Here is a 20,779-nt window from a genome sequence, read left to right as displayed (position 1 = left end):
ATTCTTCTCCTCTTCTTCTCTTGCCACCCTGCCCAATTTTGAAGATTAGAATGTCAAGTTGATCCAGACTGCTGTCTGAAAATTAAGTCTGGATTTGCTTGGAGCTCTTGACTGGGTTTGACAGTTTGTACCATGGGAACATCGAATGGGGCTTTGCATTGGGTTTCTACTGTGGGAGAGGATCCAATGGAGCTGTTCAACTGCAGGAGGCATTTGGACATGCTTGGGTAACTTTAAGCGGGATCATTGACAATGAATAAGAATTACAAGCACAAAATTTTGCTTGGTTCTTTATATCAATGTTGGGCAGTGGAACCTGTTTTTTGTATCAATGTTCTTTATACCATTGTTATATTTTCCATTCAAAGAATGTGAACAAGAGAGTCAAATTAAAGAAGGATGGAAATTGAGTTAATTTTTTACATTATTGCTAGGCCTTTTTTCTTTCTTTTATTCTTAAAATTAGTTCCTGTAAATCACTTGGTTTACCTTTATGTACTGTATAACTTATACTGAAGTACTGGACATTGATAAATTGCATTGATTTTTTTTTTTTTTAAACTTCTATTGATGATACTGAGGGTACTATCTCGTCAATCATCACTTAAACACACTTGTTCTTTCTAATAAAAATGATCTTTTTTTTGCTCAACATCACCCAAGTCTAGGGGTGAGTAAATCGCTCATAACTCGTGAGCCGCTCATAACTCGCTCATTAAAAGCTCATCTAAACTCGCTCATTTATCCGCTCATTTAAACTCGCTCATTAACAACTCGCTCATTTATTTAATGAGCGAGCATGAGCATGACCCAACTTGCTCATAACTCGCTCATTAAGAATTTGCCACACCTAATCCCTGCCACATTTAATCCTATGTAATTTTGTATAACATCAACCTTGCCTCATTAAAATTGATAGATAGTGAGCATAGTTTCATATTTAATTATGTGTAATATAATGAGTACAATGTAACATTTAATCCTGTGTAATATACTAATATTCATAGTTTCATATTCATTTTTTTTGTAAATCGGCAGAATCAAAACCTCCGCCAAAAGCCCAAAACAAGTAATAGTCATAACAACTCACTCGTTTAAATGAATTATAACAATTTGTTGGATTTTATTACGATGACTTTTAACAAATTTTGTTATGCGTGGACACACTATATAATTTTGTTATGAGTCATAAGTCATAACTCGTGAGCCGCTCATAACTCGCTCATTAAAAGCTCGCTCATTTACAACTCGCTCATTTATCCGCTCATTTAAACTCGCTCATTAACAACTCGCTCATTTACTTAATGAGCGAGCATGAGCATACCCTAACTCGCTCATGCTCGCTCATTAATCACCCCTACCCAAGTCCAAAAATAGGAATCATTTTCTTTTAATTTCGTATAATCCTATAAAATAATACCGAGAGAAATTAAGGGTTTTAGTAGTTGTTTCTTTTATTTTGTGTGTGCACAGAGTTATTGTTTAGTTGTTTCTTTCTACATTAACGTACTTTTTGAGCTACAAAATTAAGAGAAGAAGAGGAGGCAGGAGAAGAAGAAGGGAGAACATTTTAGTCATTAATTATTTGAAGTGGTAAAATTACAAATTAATGAAGTTTGGAGTGATATTTTTACAATTTCAAATTTTAGAATGACATTTTTATAATTTGAAATTTGAAAGTTTTGAAGTGACAAATAATTAATTTTCCCTATTTATAAAGGACTTTCAATTTTATATACTCCCTCCAACTGAATTAGTGATTGATTAATCCCCAGCCTTAGTGCCTTACCGCCATTAATCAGATTTGTATCCAACACCCGGGAAAAGCACGAGCACCTACGCTTTCAAGTCAGAGCAGTCAAACCTTTTTGTCTTCTTCCCATGCTCTGACTCGTCTCCATGCACCGAGGGCGAGGGATCGACGAATTCGTATCCTCTGAGATATCTCAAACTTTGCGTGACTTTATGGAAAATCCCAGCCGTTTAAATGAGTTATGCACGAATCTCAAAGCACATAATACTGACCCCATACATCACCCCCGAATAGGCACCGGACACGTCGGTCACGCAAAAGTTGAGATATCTCAGAGGATACGCACTCGGGATCGACCCCATCCCTGCCACCTCCATTAATAACTCCATCCAAGAAAAACCCGCAACAAACAAAAACCGACCAAACCCCACCCCACTTGAATGAAACCCACAAAACCCACCCAAAACCCCAGATAAACCCACTCTCGGTAGTCGGTAGTCAGTGCTCTCACCTGTACTCTCCCAGTCTCTTTCTCTCCAGTACCACCCCTTACCGAGATGAGTTCTCTCTCTCTTTTCCTCTGCATTTCCTTTCTCTTCCTCCCGCTCACCTCCGCCGCGCGCTTCGCGTGCACCTCCAAGTACCCCGGCACGTGTCAGTCTCTGGTCGGCTACGTACCGTTGAACGCCACCACGCTCGGTTCCGTCCGGTCTCTGTTCCAGCTCCGCTCTTTCCGGTCGCTCCTCGCCGCCAACTCGCTCTCATTGAATACGCCTCAGAACTACACAGTTCCTGCTCTGTCTACTGTACGGATTCGGTTCCCGTGTTCGTGCTCTGGTGGGTCCGGCTCTTCGTTTGGCCTTCCGGTGTACAAGGTACGGCCTGGGGAAGGCCTAGATGCCATTGCAAGAGGCACTTTTGCTGGACTGGTCACTTATGAGGAGATTGCCAAGGCGAACAACATTTCGGATCCGAACCGAATTGAAGTTGGCCAGCAGATAAAGGTTTTACTCTTGCACTTAAAATTTTAAATTTATGTCGACGGAGATGTAAAGTTGGAAACTGGTAATAGAACGATTAATTGGAGTTCGGAAATATAACGAATACTCATAGAATGCCTAAACAATATGTGCATTTCTTAATAAAATGCTCGCTATTTCCAGAAAATCGCCAACTTTTCCTATGCACTGACTTTTCTTATGAAAAATGAACACTGGCTTAAATGATGTATAATAAAGTTATAAAGAACACTGGCTTAAATGTTGTCTATCCTTTTACTTGTAACTCCAGTGCAAGTTGACAAGTAGCAGCTTTATAGAGTACAATAAAGATAAAACTTTTCATATTAAATAAAAAAGCCCATTTTCTCCTAGTTTACTTTTATATAGTTAGCAATTAGCATTCAATAAATATGCTTAAAACTTTTAAGATCCTCTTCCAATGTGTTATGGGATTCTATGTATCAGGTACTTATTCTTGTAATTGGTGTAGTACAGAGTGAAAATAACCTGTCCAAAAGTAACAAAATAAATATGATTGCCATTTAGCTAATTGTACATATTATATAGTAGAAGCAGATTGTGGACTAAACTTGGTATTGCAGATACCTCTGCCGTGCAGCTGTGACATGGTCGGGGCCGACCCGGTTGTGCATTATGCACACGTGGTTGCAGCTGGAAGTTCGATTACTGGTATTGCAACAGCTTTTGGAACCACTGAAGACACACTAATGAAGTTGAATGGGATCACAGATCCAAAGAGCCTTCAAGCTGGCCAAGTCCTTGACGTGCCTCTTCGAAGTTAGTCTCATTGACACCTAACATTTGCTTTCATATCTGAAACATTTTTGTTGGGGTTCCATGGAAATGATGGATATTTCTAAACTTTTTTGAACTTAGTGGTTTGATTAAGGCATCAGTAATATATGTGCTTGAACCTATTGGTGCTGATTTAAAGAAAGACTAGCCCTTATAATAATGTTATGTTTTGTAAATTTTATAATTGACGCTAAAAAAATAGCATTGCTCATGATGTACAGCTTGCTCGTCATCTATTGGCAGCACCACATTAGATCGGAATCTTCGTGTCCCCAATGGAAGCTATGTCCTTACTGCTAACAATTGCATCCAGTGCAGCTGTAGCTCGTCCACTTGGCAGTAAGCTTTCACTTTTTTTAATTAAATAATTACTTGATTAGTTCTCATGGATCATGGTTACATCTGAAGTTTGTAATACTATGTGCTTGTCTGTGTTGTAAGGATGAATTGTATTCCCACACAAGGAATAAGCTCGTCAGTTTGCCCTGCCGCTAAGTGTGGAGATATGTTTCTCGGAAATATTTCATCAACCTCAGCATGTGACAACACACTTTGTTCTTATGCTGGGTATACCAATAGCACCTCATTTACTATCCTTACCAACCTCACCACCAATTCTATGTGCAACAGTGAGTTCTTAATTTTTTAACTGTTTTCTTTAAAAGCCATTTTTTTTTTATTTGTAAGATATTGCAATTCGTCCAGTTCAAAGCTGATGTCTTCTCCTGCTATTTGTGGTTTTGCAGATGAAGCCTCACCAGTTTCTCAGCCGAAGGCTAATTCTTCCTCTAGATTGAGATTTGGGCTTTTTAGCTGGATGGAATTTGTTGTCTTTGTTCACGTGGCCCTTGCTCTGCTTTCATTTTATTGGTAATTAAAAAGGTCTAGGCTAAGCTAGCTAATGCTATTTTTGTCTTGTTTCCAAGCATTTTAATAATTTTATTTGTTTAGCTTGTTTAGTTAGTGAAATTTCAAACTGAACTCAGTTCTCTCATTTCGAATGATCTCTCCCCCTCTCTCTAGTACTAACATAGATTGCTGTGATATTAGCGTAATAACATTAGTTGGTTTAGGCTGTCAATGTTTGGATTAAAGCTCTTAATTTGCGTTCTTGTGGGGTTCTCCACTTTTAGTTTGCATTCTTCAGAGATCCAATTGTAATGTGGATTTAATTATACACCTAGCTGTTTTCTCATGCATTTCGATCACCTCTAAGCTGGCAGGTCCTGAATGAATTAACACAGATTAGGAAGAATATGACTGCATAATTTATTGGAATTGAGTTTTGTCCAAAGAGCTTTGTACAAATTTTATCCAAAGCCATGTTTAAATCGTGCAATCTACATTGAGATTTGTGCGAATGATCTAAAACTTATTAAATTTAAATGCTTGTGAATCAAAACTGTTCAAACAAATTTTGACACCTATTGGACGGTTTGGCCTGAGTTTGAATAGAACTTTGAAAGTTCAAAGTCCTTTGGACAAAAACCTTACCCTTGTTCATTAGGTGGTATTAGGGGTGGCAATGAATCGAATTGAACCGAAGTTACTTTAGGCTTGAATTAATTTCGAACCGAACCTGGTTTGATTCGTTTCGAACTGAACCCATTTCGAATTGAATTAATTGCGAACTACATATTTTTCGAATCGAACCCGAATCAAATCACGAACTAAATTATTTTTTAGCAGCTCTAGTTATACTGATAGTTTATACATTAATTTTTTCTCGCGGGACAAAATTCACATGGCTTCCTTTTACCGGTATGAACTATGAAATTAGTGTTTTTAAGTTGAAAAATTGTTCATAAAAAAATACATCAGAAAACGGCTTTTCTGGTATGAACTATGAGAGACGACCGAAAAGAGAGGAGAGACAGCCAGTCGCCGAGAGCGTCGGCTAGATTTTAGAACTAGAGGGAGAGTGAGTTAGGGAGAGGTGGAGAGAGAACTAGTTATTGAGATTTGAGAGCGAGGGAGTGTCGGCTAAGTTAAATTATGACTCTCTATCTTGGATTTTAATTTCATCAGATAAATGGACGGCCGATGTTATTATGAGATTCGAACCATAAAAGTAACCGAACCCATTTCGATCGAACCAAGCTAGGTTTGAGTTTGGTTTGAATTAATTTCGAACCGAACCTGGTTTGGTTTGTTTCAATTCGAACCCATTTCGAATCGAATTAAACTCGAATCAAATCCGAATTGAATCACGAACTACGAATTTTTTTGCCAGCCCTAGGTGGTATGAAGTGCGTATCTTCTGATCAGATATCTCAATATTTGCGTGACCGACGTGTATCGTGCCTATTCAGGGATAGTGCGGGGACAGTATTATTTGTGCTTTGAGATTTGTGTAGAATATATTTGAATGGTTGATATTTTTAAAACACTCAAAGTTTGAGATATCTCAGAGGATGCGAGCTAAAATAAGTTCAGTACCTATTTAGATTTCATGTAAAAAGAGTAAATTTGCTTGATTTACAAGAGTAAATTTATATTATCACGCAATGCATCTAAACATTTCATGTAAAAAGATGTGATTTTTTTTTGTGGGAAAAAATGCAACAGAAAAATTGTAAATTGGTGGATACTAGGGTGTGGATTTGTATTTAATGTTTAGGAAGGTTAATATTAAGTTTATTATAATTATCACAATTCTTTTGTAATAAAAATGCATTTAAAATATGTGAAAAATTCTTCATATTACTTAGTTTGCTCCAATATTTTAGACATTGGTTCATCCATTAAAGAATACATATACAGAAATAATGATAAAATTTCAAAGAAGAAATATTATTAAAATTTCTCGATCAGTAATTGGAGAAAAATGTAAAAAATGTGCTTAATTTACAAGAGTAAATTTCTATATATTTATCACGCAATGCATCTAAACATTTCATGTAAAAAGACGTGATGTTCTTTTTTTGAAGAGAAACAATGCATGATGGCCAACACAAAAAATTGTGATGCAATAATGTTGTTTTTATCTAATTTTTTCTTACAAACATATCATCTATTATCTCAGCAACAAACATATCGTGTTCTTCCGTTATAATTGACAACAAGAGTCGTGAGAAAAATAATATTTTGAACATCTCTCCTCTTAAAAGACTTTTGGCAAATGAGTGATTTTTTTTGTCCACGAAAACATGCAAATTAAGAGAATATATATCACACACACATTCAGGTCCGTGTAGTTGATATGCTATCTATTTAATATTATATGGACTTGAATTAGGTCCAAAATTTATAATCTAAAACATAGACTATTGTTTGAGGATAGCCACATAAAAAGAAAGGTATAATTGACAACTATTACAATATCCCGCTGAGCATAATACCACTTTAAATGACTTCAGCGAGTAAAACTACGGTGTTCTTAAGTTCACCAATTACTTTGATGAACTCAGGTCTAAAATTTATCGAATCGACTTTAAACAATGAATCCGAACTATTGACACCAGCCTACTTTATGAGCAGAGGCGGATCTACTGTAGTGGGGGAGGGGGAGGGGGAGGGGGAGGAGGACAGCTGCCACTCTGAATTTTCAAAAATAATGTTAAAAATCTACTTATTTCAGTTCTGTCCCTCTCTGAAATTTAAATTGCCCCTATGTAACTAATATAATCTGTCTGTAGCCCAACATATTTTCGGCTGAGGAAGCGCTGAGCGAAACTCTTTTTTCAGCAGAGCCCAACTTGCCTTTTATGGAGCCCATCTAAACTCTAAATCGAAATCCCATTTCCAATTGGACTGACGCAGCTCGCTCTCTCTCTCTCTCTCTCTCTCTCTCTCTCTCAAGACGACGCAGCTCTCTCTGGAAATTGAAAACGGTGCATCTAACTTTTTGTTTATTTGTTTGTTATTCTAAAATGACATGGTAGTGACAAATTCGTGTGCAACCGTGGCTTCCTTAATTCCTTTAAATCAATATCTTTATTTGCCTGTTCTATAGCTACACTCCTTCGCTCTCTGACTCGAAGCTGACCAGCGGCACACACCTTGCCTTTCTCTGACTCGCGGCAGCACACCAGCAGCACTTCGGCAGCGGAACGATATCGAATCTCACGGTAAATTTCACTCTTTTCCTAATTTTGCTAATGGTTTTGAACTTTACTAAAAGTCCTTGAATTACTTGAACTCTAATTTACACGAATTCGTTGAATAATGATAAATTGAATTCAACCCTAATTTAATGAATTAAGATAAATTGTCTTGAACTCTAATTTATTCATGGAATTAGAATAAATTAACTTGTATCCTAATTTACTTGATTTTTATTATGTTGATTGGTATGTTTTTTTTGTTATGTTGAATTGTACTCTATTAGCTAATGAGTTTGAATCCAATAAGCTAATTGAATCCGATTTATGTTTCCCTTGGCAGAAATCCTGCATCCGCCCCTGTTTACGAGTGATGCGTCTATAATTCTATATGTAAAAAAAGTTAATTTTGAAATTAATTTTGCATAGAGTCAAGTGGTCAAAATACGTTCAAAAAATGAATGCATTAAAATTAATTTATTAACCTTCTAATTTTGATAGTTTGACTTTAAACTAAATTAATTCGAATGTTTAAAATTTTCACATGTAAACGCATTACTCGTAAGATAGGCAGGTTTTAACAGTTCGAATTCGTCATTTAAAACTGATTTGACGGATTTTAGACTTAAGTTCACCAAAGAACTTGGTGAAATCAAGAACATCCTAGTTCTACTCAAGTAAAAGGGCCCTTTTCTTTGTAATATTATTAATAATAATGATAATAATAATAATAAGGTGGATGGGCTTAGGCATTACTAAAATAGTTTATGATATTAATCTAAAAAACATGTCAATTCTATTTCAAATAATAAAATTTTGATACGTTCTTTCTGATATGCTTTATAAATAAACTTTTAATGTTTTTAAATTTTAATTTTTCAATATTTTTGTATAAAAACCATATGTTGAACAACAATCAAAGCACATAGTGAGCTATTCTTTCGCCTTCTACTAAAGAATACCGTGTGCTCGCAATTTTAAGCAGCATACACTAAATTTTTAAGGGGTCATTCTTTGTGGAATTTCCAAACAATTTGCAGTTTAAGTTTTTTCTAATCCTTGTGTTCTTGTTATTTCTGAAATTAGTTTATTACAATGAATTATTAGTGCAAGATGTATGTTTGTAGTCTTGTGGTTAAGATTCTATTTTGTGTTTGAGAAGTTTTGAGTTCAAATTCCACTAATTATAAATTAATAATCATGCATTTTACGTTTCAGCTCCTCTAATTAAATTTTCTAATTCCGACCCTGTGAATAATATATATATACCATATATTTATAAGAAATTTCTTATATTGAATATAGGACATCCAACACAACGTTTGCGAATCTCTGCGTAACAACTCAAACCTATAATGTTCAAGTCACACTTATTCTTCAAATAATATTCAATTCAAAACTTTAGTTAAACCGAAATTGCACTCTATTCACATCGATGTTAAAATAAATAAAAAATGCAAAATTTGTTTAAGACAATAACGAAAATTTGAAACAAAGTTATTGTCCATACACCAGGAAGAGTAATAATTCACAAAATACAAATGATACCTCATTACATTAAGTGGTAATTCATACATAAATTTACATCAGAATAACAACGTTTTCACAAAACAAAAGGAAAAGAAGTTTTATTATTTGTGTAATCGGAAAAAACAATTCACTTATAATTTTTTTTGAACCACTTGACTTTATAATAAATTAATTTAAAAATATATAAATTTTGCATATAAATGAATCACTCAATAATTAAATTAATTCCAACAATTTAAATTCTTTGTTTGAAGCCAGTCCGATAGATTTTAAGGATAAACTCATCAAAAGAACTTAACAAACTTAAGAATACTAGTTCTACTCATATTTGTGCTAATTACAATAATACAGACAATAATTATTATCATCATAATAATATAAAAGTAACTAATAATAATAATTGCAACAATAATAATGATAAAGATAATTACGATGATTTTAATGATAACGATGGTGATGCTAACAATAATAGTAGTGACAATAATAATAGTAATGATGATGATGATAATTAATTTGTTTAAGGAGAAGAAAAAAAAATATGAAATATAGAAATCATCTTTTACACATATATACGATATCCCACGTAAAATAATTTAACTCATCTTAAATTCTTCTTCAAATTATGAGTAGAACTAGGGTGTTCTTAAGTTCATCAAACTTCTTGGTGAACTCAAATCTAAAACTCATTGAATCGACTTTAAATGATGAATCGAAATTGTTAAAACTCGCATACTTTACGAGTAATACATCTAAATGTAAAAATTTTAAACATTCAAATTAATTTAGTATAAAGTCAAGTGGTCAAAATTTAAAGGGAGAATTTCATATATACCACTCAAAAACTGTGAAATTACATATTTACCATTCAAAATTTTGTAATTATATATTTACCATCTAAAAATCCAATAACTCACATATTTACCCAATATAACTTTAGTATATATCAAATATATCCAAAACTTAGATTAATTATGATTTTTTTAAAACTATAATTAATCAAGGATTAACTTAGCATCCTCTCTTTCATTATTTAGAACCGTTCTCCTTTATACCCAATATAAAAGATTAAAAATATATATTCCAAACTAAGTCGGTAACAAAACACAGATTCTCAAACTCAGTTACTACTTTGATAACGGAATGCGATATTAGCATCAAATTCCGTATGAGTTATTTTGTTGGAAAAGTTAGAACGGTTACCTTGTTTTTAGACGATTAAGCTGGAGTTGGAATCCTTAAATCTGAGTCTATTGGCCCTTCTCTCTGAGTTTAAGCAGGAGAGACGAGATGAGAAGTTACGTCAAAAAAGACAGAAGAAAAATCTGTGCGCAAAAGAGAAAGGGGCAGAGAAGGAGAAGCGACTAAATAACTTGTTAATTATATTTTATATAATCTTAAACTTAATTAATCTTATTTTTTTGATTAATTGGATAAATATATGAGTTATTAGATTTTTAGATGATAAATATATAATTAACTAATTATAGAAATTTAGTTGGTAAATACGTAATTTTACAGTTTGAGTGGTATATATGAAATTCTCCAAAATTTAAAACAACCTGGGTTCTACTCTCAAATTATTCCATACTTTACTCGTGTTTGATTGCCCGAGTAAGAATTAAACACCTCGACCTTTCCGTTTTTCCTCCACCCGTGTTATCCGCACCAGCCACCAGCACAGCTCGCCTCGCTCTCTCTAGTCTCTAGTCGGCGCAACAAACCGTCGCCACCAGCACCACCTTGCCCCTTCCGCGCGTCACCAGTACCCCCTTCCTTTCATGTATGTCGCCGATATCGTTTCTTACCCTTATTCTCCTATTCTTCTTCATCCCGAGAATTTGGGTTTTATCTCATGTATTCGAAATTATGTTGGTCAAAGCTTAATCCATGTGCTGAAATTTCGGAATTGGGTTTGAATTTTTATTTTGGGGTGAAAAATGTGGAAATGCTTATTGGTATGTTTGTTTCTCTTATATTATTTGTCGTTTTCTTTTGAATTAAGAACCGTGGTTACCCTATTTGCAATTTCAGTGGAACATTTGGTAGTTGGTCCTTCAAATCAATGTGGCATGGGAGAGTGCTGTTTGGTACCAGTGCAGTTCTAGCTGTTACTGCTGACTTCGTTCCGATTTGTAATTGACCAATTCCTTGAATTTTAACTTTCATCTAATTTACAATATCTTAGCATAAATACCTGATAAACATTTTTTTTTTTTACCTGAGAAATCATTTTTTGACGCAGCTGTTAGAAATCTTACGCAACTTCAATTTATTATGCAGCTGTTAGAAAACTAACACGATGAAGGCCATATTCCAACAATCCCTTCTTCCGAGATTAGCAGCGGCCAGCTCCAATGAAAACGCTAATAAAAAGATCATTTCTTCTTCTACATGTGGTTATTTTGCTCGACAGCAAAATATTATTAACATCTCAAGAAATTTTCCATGGAAGGATTTGAAATTGCAGTCTGTAGCTTTGCACAAGAGGCGTCCTTTATTACCAGCCAATAGCCAATCATTCTCTGATTATAGTCTGAGCTCAGATAATGGTGGCAAAACATTTGGTCAGCATAAGGAGAGCCCGTTGGTTAGCTTTAAGGAAGCGGCCTCGTAAGATCTCTTTGAACTCTGTGATCCAGCTTAGTATACTACATTTCGGGTAGGGTTTTGTTGGGAACAAACTTGTTTAACAACTGTGAAAACCGATCAAACAGTTATTAAAATAAAAAAAAGGTAAAATTACAAATATCTTCTTTATAGTTTAGATAGGTTGTTGATCAAATTTTGTTGCAGTTTGAAAATGAATTGGTCATCCATTGAGCAACTGATGGTTCAGTTTTATCTGCACTTGATCAAATGATCAAACAATTTCCAAATTGCATCAAATTGAACTCACAACCTATCTAAATTATAAAGAACATATGCAAAAATTTACATTTTTGATTTTGATAACTGTTTTGTCGGTTGTTGCGTTTGTCTAAATATGATTGTCAATATAAAACTTCCCATTACATTTGTTTATTCATACAGAACGATTATGTAGTCTACAAGGCTTTGATCAGCAAACTGTACCAATGTGAGTGACATCTGGCCTGATGCATAAAATGTTACTTGCTTAAATTCTAAAGATTATAAGAATGACCCTGTCTTCTATGTTCTTTTTTTTGTTGTTGAAAGGAGTTTTTTAGTTGATTTTTTTGGGTGCTTTTAGAGTTTGGTGTGGGAGCTGAGTTCCTTGCTTAATAACTGGATACGAGGATCCCCCCCTCCCCCACCCCCCCGCCCTCAAATTAGCCTTTTTATTTATTTTTAATTGTATGTGATGTTCCTCTTGTCTGTGGCATCTCAAGTTTGTAATTTACCTGATGTTTTTTAGGAGACATTTTTCTGAGTTTGTTTTTTAATGGAGCAATTTCTGCTTTAGTAATTTAATAGGAAATCCTGTGGGAGGAACCCATGACAACAGTGCTAGAAATGAGCTCATTCTTCTTGCTTTACCAGCAATAGTTGCACAAGCAATTGACCCCTTCTCACAATTGATGGAAACAGCATATATTGGCAGATTAGGTACTGTTTCATTCATAGTTTGGAAAAATAACCCTAGATTTTCTTTATCCTTGTGCATGATAGAATGTCTTCTTTCTTGAAGGGTCTGTGGAGTTGGCTTCAGCTGGAGTTGCTGTAACAGTCTTCAATCTCATATCAAAGCTCTTCAATATCCCTCTTTTGAGTGTTACCACCTCATTCGTGGCAGAAGAGATATCTAAGAATTCCATCTCAGGTATAATAAAAGCAAGAACAGGTATTCTACTTTAGTGAGTATTTTATTACTGAAATTGATGTATAACGTTGCAAAAACTGGAAAACCATATTTACCCTACCAAACCGTCATAATTACTCTTCCATCTCTAGACTTCAATTTACATATCTTAAACTTGGAAATATAGAATTTGCATGTGTTAAATTTTTACAGGGAATGAAAATTAAACCATGTCCAAAATTCCCCTATTATTGCACCTCTTCTTTTGTCTGCTCCCATTCACAAGCCTATTGACAGAAGGGAACATTCTATCTTAGACTGAAATTTAGATGAGAATTATTTATCATATGGATTTTTGAGATAAATTTCTTGTAAGGAAAAATAATGATTTACCCTTGGAATGGATTTAACAACAATTTTCTTTTGTGCCTCTAAACCCCTTTCTTTTTGTTTTTTGGGGGTGGGGGAGGATTGGCAGGTAGAGTGTTGTATTTTATTTGAGGTAGAAAGGTAATTTCATAGGAAAACTTGTGAGTTAACAAAATTTAGTGGGTGAGTGAATCCAAGGGTTTACTATCTTTTGCTTGAGAAAAAAATATTAGCTTATTTTCGATGGATGAGTGATTTTGGACTTTTCAAAGGCATACATGAAAATTCTTCTGTTTTTAGTAGATACTGCATCTCAGAATGGGCACATGCCTATGGAGAAAATGAGACTTCCTTCTGTTTCATCTGCCCTTCTATTGGCTTCTGGGATTGGCATTGTTGAGGCCATTGGTTTATTTTTTGGCTCCGGAATACTTCTCAACTTGATGGGTGTATCAACTGTAAGTTTGTACCTTTTGGTTCATGATATTCCATAATACTGTGTATATCTTGATTTTTAAAATTGTTTTTCTTTATATTTATGAGTAGGCATCACCTATGAGATGTCCATCAGAGATGTTTCTTAAACTAAGAGCTTTAGGTGCTCCTGCTGTTGTGCTTACTTTGGCTATGCAAGGTGTTTTTCGTGGATTTAAGGATACAAAAACTCCCGTTCTTTACTTAGGTAAGAGCCATAACTACAGTTCATGCTACTGGCATGCTATAAGTGGATATGAGATTCTTTAAATTATTTTATGCAGGTGTTGGGAACCTTTCATCTGTTGTTCTACTTCCTGTGCTTGTGTACTCGCTCGGTCTTGGTGTAACTGGAGCTGCTCTTGCTACTGTTGCATCCCAGTATGACTTACATAGATTACATTTTATCAAATGTCTTGTGCAATTAAAATCTCATTACCAAACCCTCAAGAAGCACACTTGGGTGCACTTAACATGCATGAAATCAAGAATTACTGAACCAGCTGCTATTAGATAAATGGATGTTGAATTGGTTACATGCAATTGATCTGATAATCTTTTGAATGTCAAATGATCAGGTACCTGACAATGTTCCTGCTTATGTGGTCACTGGGAAAAAGAGCGGAACTACTGCCTCCAAAGTTGGAAGATTTGCAATTTGCTGGCTACATCAAATCTGGTAGTTTGTTGACCTATGACAATCTTATTGTAATTTCCTTATGTGGTTGAGTCTAAAGTTATAATGAATTGTTTTTTTTTTTTTTTTAAATTAATGTTGTAGGGGGGTTGCTATTGGGACGGACACTCGCAGTCCTTCTGACAATGACCCTTGGAACTGCAATGGCGACGAGGCAGGGGCCAATAGCAATGGCAGGCCACCAGATTTGCTTACAACTTTGGCTAGCTGTTTCATTGCTTTCAGATGCTATGGCTGTTTCGGCCCAGGTAACTTCTCTTCTTGTCTCATACTTCTTAGCAATTCACTCGCAACACATCCATTCAATCTAAAGTTATGGTAGTTATGGCAGCTGTAAGTAAAATCAGGAGGTTTCTTCTTCTACTTTTTTTTGTTTGGCTGTCTTTCAACTATTTATGTTGGGTGCTGCATGTGGGTGAGGTATTTCTTTGGCAGGATTTGACTAAACTAAAATGTCTCTCCTTAATTTTTGCTTATTTTCTCTTCCTAGTTTTGGTGATGTTATGCAATTCTGTATAGATCACAGAGTTAGAAAACTAAATTACTAGACTGCATCTTTTCTCTTTGTCAGCTATGGCTCTGGAAACATTAAAATGGGACATAAGAAATGAATATAATGGGTATTTTAGTCATTTCTTTTTTTAAAATAAGGAATGCTAACTGTCTTGGGTGGAATATAAGCATAGAGGGGTGGGTAGGGTTTTTTTTTTTTTGTGTGTGTGTGGGGGGGGGGGGGGGGGGGTGATATTAAAAGTTTAATGTGGGAGGGATGTCTGTTGGAACTACACAGATTGATGTGTGACATCTCCCATTTTTGGTAAATTTCTGCAATCCATAGCTTTTCTTGTCAAACTGAACAATTTAAGTGCCTCTCATTTTTCTAATTGTTGAGTAATAATAATTTCTTTGCCAAACTGAACAATTTAGGTGCTTCTCATTTTTCTAATTGTTGAGTAATGATCTCAGGCATTGATTGCCAGTTCTTTTGCCAAATCTGACTACAAGAAGGTGAAGGAGGTTGCCTACAATGCATTGAAGGTGACAATCTCCTTGTTAATTTGCTCTATTGAGCATTGAAATAATTCTCCAAATTATGTATTCTTTTAACTCGTCAGTTATATTGTGTGCTTTTGTTTCCAGATCGGAGTATTTGCTAGTATTGCATTAGCTGTTGGTTTGGGTGCTTCCTTTGGAAGATTGGCAGAACTGTTTACAAAAGATCCTGAAGTGTTGCAAGTAGTCAAGTCTGGTGTACTGGTATGCTTTTTTACAGTTTAATTTTTTTTACCTGAGCCTTGATTATTTTTCAGCTGAAAGAAGAAACTATTTAATCACCTTTCATTTTAATTATCGGAGTGGATAGTATTACATGTTTTTATGCTGAATAATCTTATTTCTTTTGACAATTTTAGTTTGTTAGTGCTAGTCAGCCAATTAACGGTCTTGCTTTCATCTTCGATGGTCTACATTATGGTGTATCTGATTTTTCATATGCAGCTGTTGCCATGGTAAAATGTGCTGTTTCAATAATGTCAATTTTATTAGTACATCTCACTGTGTGATGATTTGCCCTGTAATCTGTTCTCCTTGGTTTGTTATTACTTACCTGTTTATTTGTTATTTAGATGAGCGTGGGGGCAATGTCATCATTGTTTTTGTTATTTGCTCCAAAATTTTATGGCCTTCCTGGTGTGTGGGTCGGGTTGACTCTTTTTATGGGGTTGCGAGCGGTGGCAGGAATTATCAGGTATGTAGCAGCATTTGAATTCATTTTCAATTTCAGTTTTGTAGCATATTTCTTGATATTGTCTTACTAACTCTTCATTGTTTTGCTTTCTCAGGCTGCAATCAAAATCAGGTCCATGGTGGTTTTTGCACCGTGAAGATCTCAAACCTAAGGTTTGTGATTCTTGTTACAGAAAGTAGTCGATTTCATGTCTCTTTCTATTATTCTATTTCAAGTTTTTTTTTGTTTCTTCTTCTTATTTCTGTGCTTCCCTGCAGGCTATACAACCTGTCACAGATTCCATATTTTCATCTGGGGAACAGAAAAAGGGGGATACCATGGAATTGGATCCTCTTAGGTCAGATTATGATTATGTAACCCCTACAGATTAAACAAGAACTTTGGAGGCAGCTGATTGACATTTATGTGCTAAAGAGCCTAGAAATTTGAGGATATGAAATCTACATATATATTCTTTTTCATTGTAGTTAGATTAGCTAAGAGATGATTCTGGTTGTACAGTAGCACCCTATATTGGTTTATATTTTTGGTAGTTGTATGTATGGTTTATTTAAATGCGCTTGTATTATTAGTTTGAATGAGCTACAATTTCAGTACTAAATATTTTTAAGACTGCTATCTATATATCTAGCCTTTAGCTGTTATTCTTTGTGATGACAAAAGGAACCTTAATTAGGTATAGTTTTTTATTCTAAATTTATACGACGGAATCATAAAATAATCAAACAAGAACCACCTATTTTTTTGTTTGCAAACCTCATTTCTCCATGGCTACATATTAGCATAGTCAGCCGGTCCATACGGCTCAAACCACTCTGCAATCAAACTCTGCTTCCTCCTTGGATTATGTCCCATGTCTTGGCACAGCATGTCATTATACCATATGTTTACAGCTGAAACACAAGAACTACGGAAGTCCTTCCCGTTGTACCGTCTCTTGTACTCCTCCCATTGTTGTATCTCTGCTTCCATTTTTCTTATCCTCGGTAGCTTAAAGCCGCTGGCCAGAAAGTGGGCCACCCAGTTAGACATTCTTTCTGAGACATACATGTCAGTCAGGCTTGAAGAGTAACCGATGATTGCCAGCTGGGGAATTCGAGGGTGGATGCATTCCCTGTGGAGATGTGCAAATACAAATTTTTTTTTTGCTGTAAATAAACATAGTTTTGAAATGCTCATAAATTATAAAAAAACAAAATTTTACCAACTTTATAACTTATTTGTTCAGTTCCCTTTGGAAGCATGTTAAAAAAAAAACCTGTAGAGAGGGGCAGTAGTGTTTGATGAGCCAGCAAGTAGCTTCTGGAGCCATGGTGATACAAAAATATTTCTAAGCTTCTGTTCCCCTCGAAATCCAGTTGCAAAGATCACAATATCAGACTGTATTGATTCATCTCCACCGTTGAGCACCACACCTTCATGGCAGAATGTAAAGCTTTCTGATTTTTTCAGAACAATGCTCCCTTCTTCCACTCTGTTGTAAAACCCCTCTGGTAGTCTTGCGATTTGACAAGAAGACATTGCATGGCCAAAATTATACTCAGGCACCATACCATGCTTCTCTAAAGGGATATTTTTCTTGAAGTATGTCTCAACAATCTTGGAAATGGCCCACCTCTATAAACAGCGAAAAGAGAATGTAAATATAGTAACAGTTATTTAAGTAGTAAGATGTGCATTTAGGCACAAGATTCGAATTGAAATTAATACCAGGGGAGAAAGGAAAGTTGGCAAGAGACTGGCCAGAAAACCTTGGCCGGGCTTGTGAATTAGTAGCTCGGCAAAGCGATTGAGATAAAAATAACTAAGGTCGATACCAAATATATTAGAATCATTGATCAACCAATGCTTGGTTCTGCACACCATTGTGCATGGATGCTCAGTTCCTGCAATTTTGGAAGCCAGAAATGTTACATACAAGTCCCAAGAAAAGCTTTCGATATTGCATATATGAGAACTCTCCAGCGTTTACCGTTTGCTCTGGCACACTCTGCTGCAATGTCGAATGCTGATTTGCTAGAGCCAATCACCGCGACCCTCTTTCCTTTTATGAATTGAAATGCCGCATCGTCAGCCATGTTGGAGTAGTCCATAGAGTGTATGACTTGTCCCTTGAAGATTTCTGGGCCTTCCTTCGTGGGAAAGTCGGGAATGTTTGGGGTCCCGCTATACAGGCCGATGCATAGGATCACAAAATCTAGCTGAAATACCTGTGCAACAAATTGAATCCTTTGCAAATTAATTCTTCCCATTTTTTTCCTTAGAAATAAAAAAAGGTCCAAATCATCTATACTTACATAAAACCTCACTAATATGAATGAATTACTTAATCAATACCTCAGTGATTCCTAGTCCTTGTTTCATGTCTTCAACAGTGATATGCCATTCTCCTCTTGCACCGTCACCGAATGCCTCACCGTTCCCAGCCCAAGTATCCCACGCCGCCATCTCCTCTTCATCAACCCCTACATACTCTATCCCCACCACTCTACTATTGAATCTAATACATTTAACCAAATCAAACTGATTGGCATAAGCCTTAACGTACTCCAAGACCTTGTCATGCCTCGGGTACATGTCGTCAGTCAAGTCAACCGGCCAAGGGAAGTCGGAGAATCGGTATGCATCTGCAGATGCCTGTAGCCTTGTTGATTCCAACGTATGGGTCCAGATGCCACCAATGTCGGGTTCAGCCTCGAAAACAATTGGGTTGAACCCTTTGTCGATAATGTGCTTGCATGCAGCAAGGCCGCTCACACCAGCTCCTATGATTCCGACCTTCTTCTTATCCATTTTGGTTTTCTTTTTTGCTCTTGGGACATTAGAGAGGACCTATTTGTAAGTACAATGAGGAGATTTTTATAAGATATTTTTTTATAACTACATTTGCTCTGTTCCACGGAAGATGAGATTAGATATTAGGGGTTGCTTTCATATGCACTATTATTGCAGATACAAGTAGTTATGAGACGAGTCATATATATATATATATATTATTTATCTTTAGCACTCCGTGAAATCAAATGAGTAGTGGGAATATGTTTATCTTGATTCCATCTGGCATATCCTCAGTCAAGTGGACACATCAAGTCACACCTTGCTGTAGATAAATTTGAGAAAAAACGAGCCTTTTATTTTTCAGTTCTTGATAGGGAAAAACTTATAGTAAGACTAATTATCTTGGAATTGATGCACATGATCCAAAAATTATATTTGTCTTCTTGTTAGGATGAGCCGGACGTTGGTTTCGTCGGAATTATGAATCCTGCATGGCAGCTAGGGAACATTACATGGTGTGGCGAGTCATGACATACTACGAAGTACGAACAAATGGGTCATAAGGGACACACAGCCACAGCCACACAGGGAGGGGTGCGAACAGGGAGTTTGTACAGGAGAGGTAGATTGGACTGCAACTTTAATTCAATTTGAACAAGTAGAAATATATGGGCTGCATAATTTTATCAACGAGTTGGGCTGAAACGGGCTTCTATTGTACTGGATGTATATTTAATTAATTTAAATATATTGTGGGTCCGCTAATGGATTTAATTATTAGGATGAAATTATGATTAAATCGTACTAAATTTTATTTGTATATAAATTTTTTTGTCGTATTCAACTTCATTAAAGAAAAATAACTAATCGTGACTAAATGTTATAACATCAAAAATGACTAATTTAGCTATATATTTTTGGAATTTGTATCCTTTGATTTAATACAAATTTAAGTTAAGATATGGACCGTCTGATTTAAATCCGTACTAATATTGAAAAGCCCCGTGCATTCAGCTTTAGATTGGGTTGATGCGAATTATAATAGCACAGTTCAGTAATATACTCAAACGGCATGCAGAGGATGCGGTGCGGATCCGTATTTTTGTGCTTTTGGCGTATAGTCACGTGGATAGGATCATAGGAGAGAGAGAGAGAGACCTTAGGCTGCCTAGCTATCTATTTTCTTATCGCTCTCTCTCATTTAATGCACGAAAACACATACTGCTAGGGGTGAAAACGGAGCGGATACGGAGCGGATAATGCTGATACCATATCCGCATCCGTCGAATAATGAGCGGATACGAATACGGATACGGATAGTAAACGGATATCAAAATTCAAAATCAAATCCGTCTTAAACGGATACGGATACGGAACGGATAGTCCACGGATACGGATTCGAATACAGATATAAAACGAATAATGGTCGGATAATTAAGATATATGAACTTCTAAGATACAAATATTAATTAAAACATTAAATATAAATATTAATGAACTTATAAGAGATAGGAGATAATCTATTCATATAATATATATATATCAAATAAGTGTATGGTAACAAAAGATGTTGTGGTGTAGTGGTTTGAAGCTTAGTCTAAAGGTATTGAGATGGGAGGACATGGGTTCAAATCCCACCTATAGCAAATATTTATTCCTCTTTTATATGGGTCTAGCCAAACTATCCGAATCCGGATAATCCGGATATCCGCTCCGTTTAGGACTCCGTATCCGAATCTGGATCTTTTATGGATATCCGCCGGATAATCCGGCTCCGTTTTCACCCCTACATACTGCACAAAAACTAAACT

At 35.6% G+C, this 20,779-nt stretch overlaps 3 protein-coding genes and 1 non-coding gene across 11 annotated transcripts; 3 read left to right on the top strand and 1 right to left on the bottom strand.

Moving 5' to 3' along the window:
- The first annotated feature begins 2,157 nt into the window (after positions 1-2,157).
- On the top strand, positions 2,158-4,564 carry LOC144567554 (chitin elicitor-binding protein-like). The gene is made up of 5 exons (XM_078317721.1): positions 2,158-2,757; positions 3,357-3,552; positions 3,792-3,909; positions 4,012-4,199; positions 4,317-4,564. The coding sequence occupies exons 1-5, from the start codon at positions 2,311-2,313 to the stop codon at positions 4,442-4,444; spliced, it is 1,077 nt and encodes a 358-aa protein (XP_078173847.1). The 5' UTR covers positions 2,158-2,310; the 3' UTR covers positions 4,445-4,564.
- A 3,957-nt stretch (positions 4,565-8,521) lies between these two features.
- LOC144567893 (U5 spliceosomal RNA) lies at positions 8,522-8,637 on the top strand. The gene has a single exon (XR_013515539.1). It is a non-coding gene; the product is annotated as a U5 spliceosomal RNA (small nuclear RNA).
- A 2,102-nt stretch (positions 8,638-10,739) lies between these two features.
- Positions 10,740-16,808, top strand: LOC144567850 (MATE efflux family protein). 8 transcript variants are annotated; one of them, XM_078318046.1, is made up of 16 exons: positions 10,820-10,923; positions 11,175-11,275; positions 11,424-11,753; positions 12,568-12,710; positions 12,793-12,945; positions 13,573-13,730; positions 13,819-13,954; positions 14,031-14,127; positions 14,325-14,425; positions 14,528-14,691; positions 15,410-15,481; positions 15,584-15,700; positions 15,856-15,951; positions 16,069-16,190; positions 16,285-16,342; positions 16,448-16,808. In XM_078318046.1, the coding sequence occupies exons 3-16, from the start codon at positions 11,443-11,445 to the stop codon at positions 16,559-16,561; spliced, it is 1,842 nt and encodes a 613-aa protein (XP_078174172.1). In that variant the 5' UTR covers positions 10,820-10,923; positions 11,175-11,275; positions 11,424-11,442; the 3' UTR covers positions 16,562-16,808. The 8 variants fall into 8 exon arrangements, with proteins under 8 accessions (XP_078174178.1, XP_078174176.1, XP_078174173.1 ...); XM_078318052.1 differs by lacking the exon at positions 11,175-11,275 and having other exon boundaries at positions 10,740-10,923; positions 12,793-12,924; positions 13,576-13,730; XM_078318050.1 differs by lacking the exon at positions 11,175-11,275 and having other exon boundaries at positions 10,740-10,923; positions 12,793-12,924.
- Positions 16,809-16,858: 50 nt separating this feature from the next.
- Positions 16,859-19,037, bottom strand: LOC144567851 (putative flavin-containing monooxygenase 1). The gene is made up of 5 exons (XM_078318053.1): positions 18,528-19,037; positions 18,163-18,400; positions 17,901-18,076; positions 17,449-17,807; positions 16,859-17,304 (listed from the first exon to the last, which is right to left on the bottom strand). The coding sequence occupies exons 1-5, from the start codon at positions 18,981-18,983 to the stop codon at positions 16,962-16,964; spliced, it is 1,572 nt and encodes a 523-aa protein (XP_078174179.1). The 5' UTR covers positions 18,984-19,037; the 3' UTR covers positions 16,859-16,961.
- Between the last annotated feature and the right edge of the window lie 1,742 nt (positions 19,038-20,779).

Source organism: Carex rostrata, chromosome 16 (assembly GCF_964058835.1).
Source record: "Carex rostrata chromosome 16, lpCarRost1.2, whole genome shotgun sequence".
NCBI lineage: Eukaryota > Viridiplantae > Streptophyta > Magnoliopsida > Poales > Cyperaceae > Carex > Carex rostrata.
This window is presented reverse-complemented; position numbering and strand designations above follow the sequence as displayed.

Excerpts from the sequence above, each read along its gene's own strand:
- LOC144567554 (XM_078317721.1), top strand. The coding sequence starts at position 2,311 with ATGAGTTCTCTCTCTCTTTTCCTCTGCATTTCCTTTCTCTTCCTCCCG. Across the intron at positions 3,553-3,791 it reads CCTTGACGTGCCTCTTCGAA|CTTGCTCGTCATCTATTGGC; the intron begins GTTAGTCTCATT and ends CATGATGTACAG. Across the intron at positions 4,200-4,316 it reads CACCAATTCTATGTGCAACA|ATGAAGCCTCACCAGTTTCT; the intron begins GTGAGTTCTTAA and ends GTGGTTTTGCAG.
- LOC144567850 (XM_078318047.1), top strand. The coding sequence starts at position 11,443 with ATGAAGGCCATATTCCAACAATCCCTTCTTCCGAGATTAGCAGCGGCC. Across the intron at positions 11,754-12,567 it reads AGCTTTAAGGAAGCGGCCTC|TAATTTAATAGGAAATCCTG; the intron begins GTAAGATCTCTT and ends TTTCTGCTTTAG. Across the intron at positions 12,946-13,572 it reads TATAATAAAAGCAAGAACAG|TAGATACTGCATCTCAGAAT; the intron begins GTATTCTACTTT and ends TTCTGTTTTTAG.
- LOC144567851 (XM_078318053.1), bottom strand. The coding sequence starts at position 18,983 with ATGGATAAGAAGAAGGTCGGAATCATAGGAGCTGGTGTGAGCGGCCTT. Across the intron at positions 17,808-17,900 it reads CAACTTTCCTTTCTCCCCTG|AGGTGGGCCATTTCCAAGAT; the intron begins GTATTAATTTCA and ends CGCTGTTTATAG. Across the intron at positions 17,305-17,448 it reads ACTACTGCCCCTCTCTACAG|GGAATGCATCCACCCTCGAA; the intron begins GTTTTTTTTTTA and ends ACATCTCCACAG.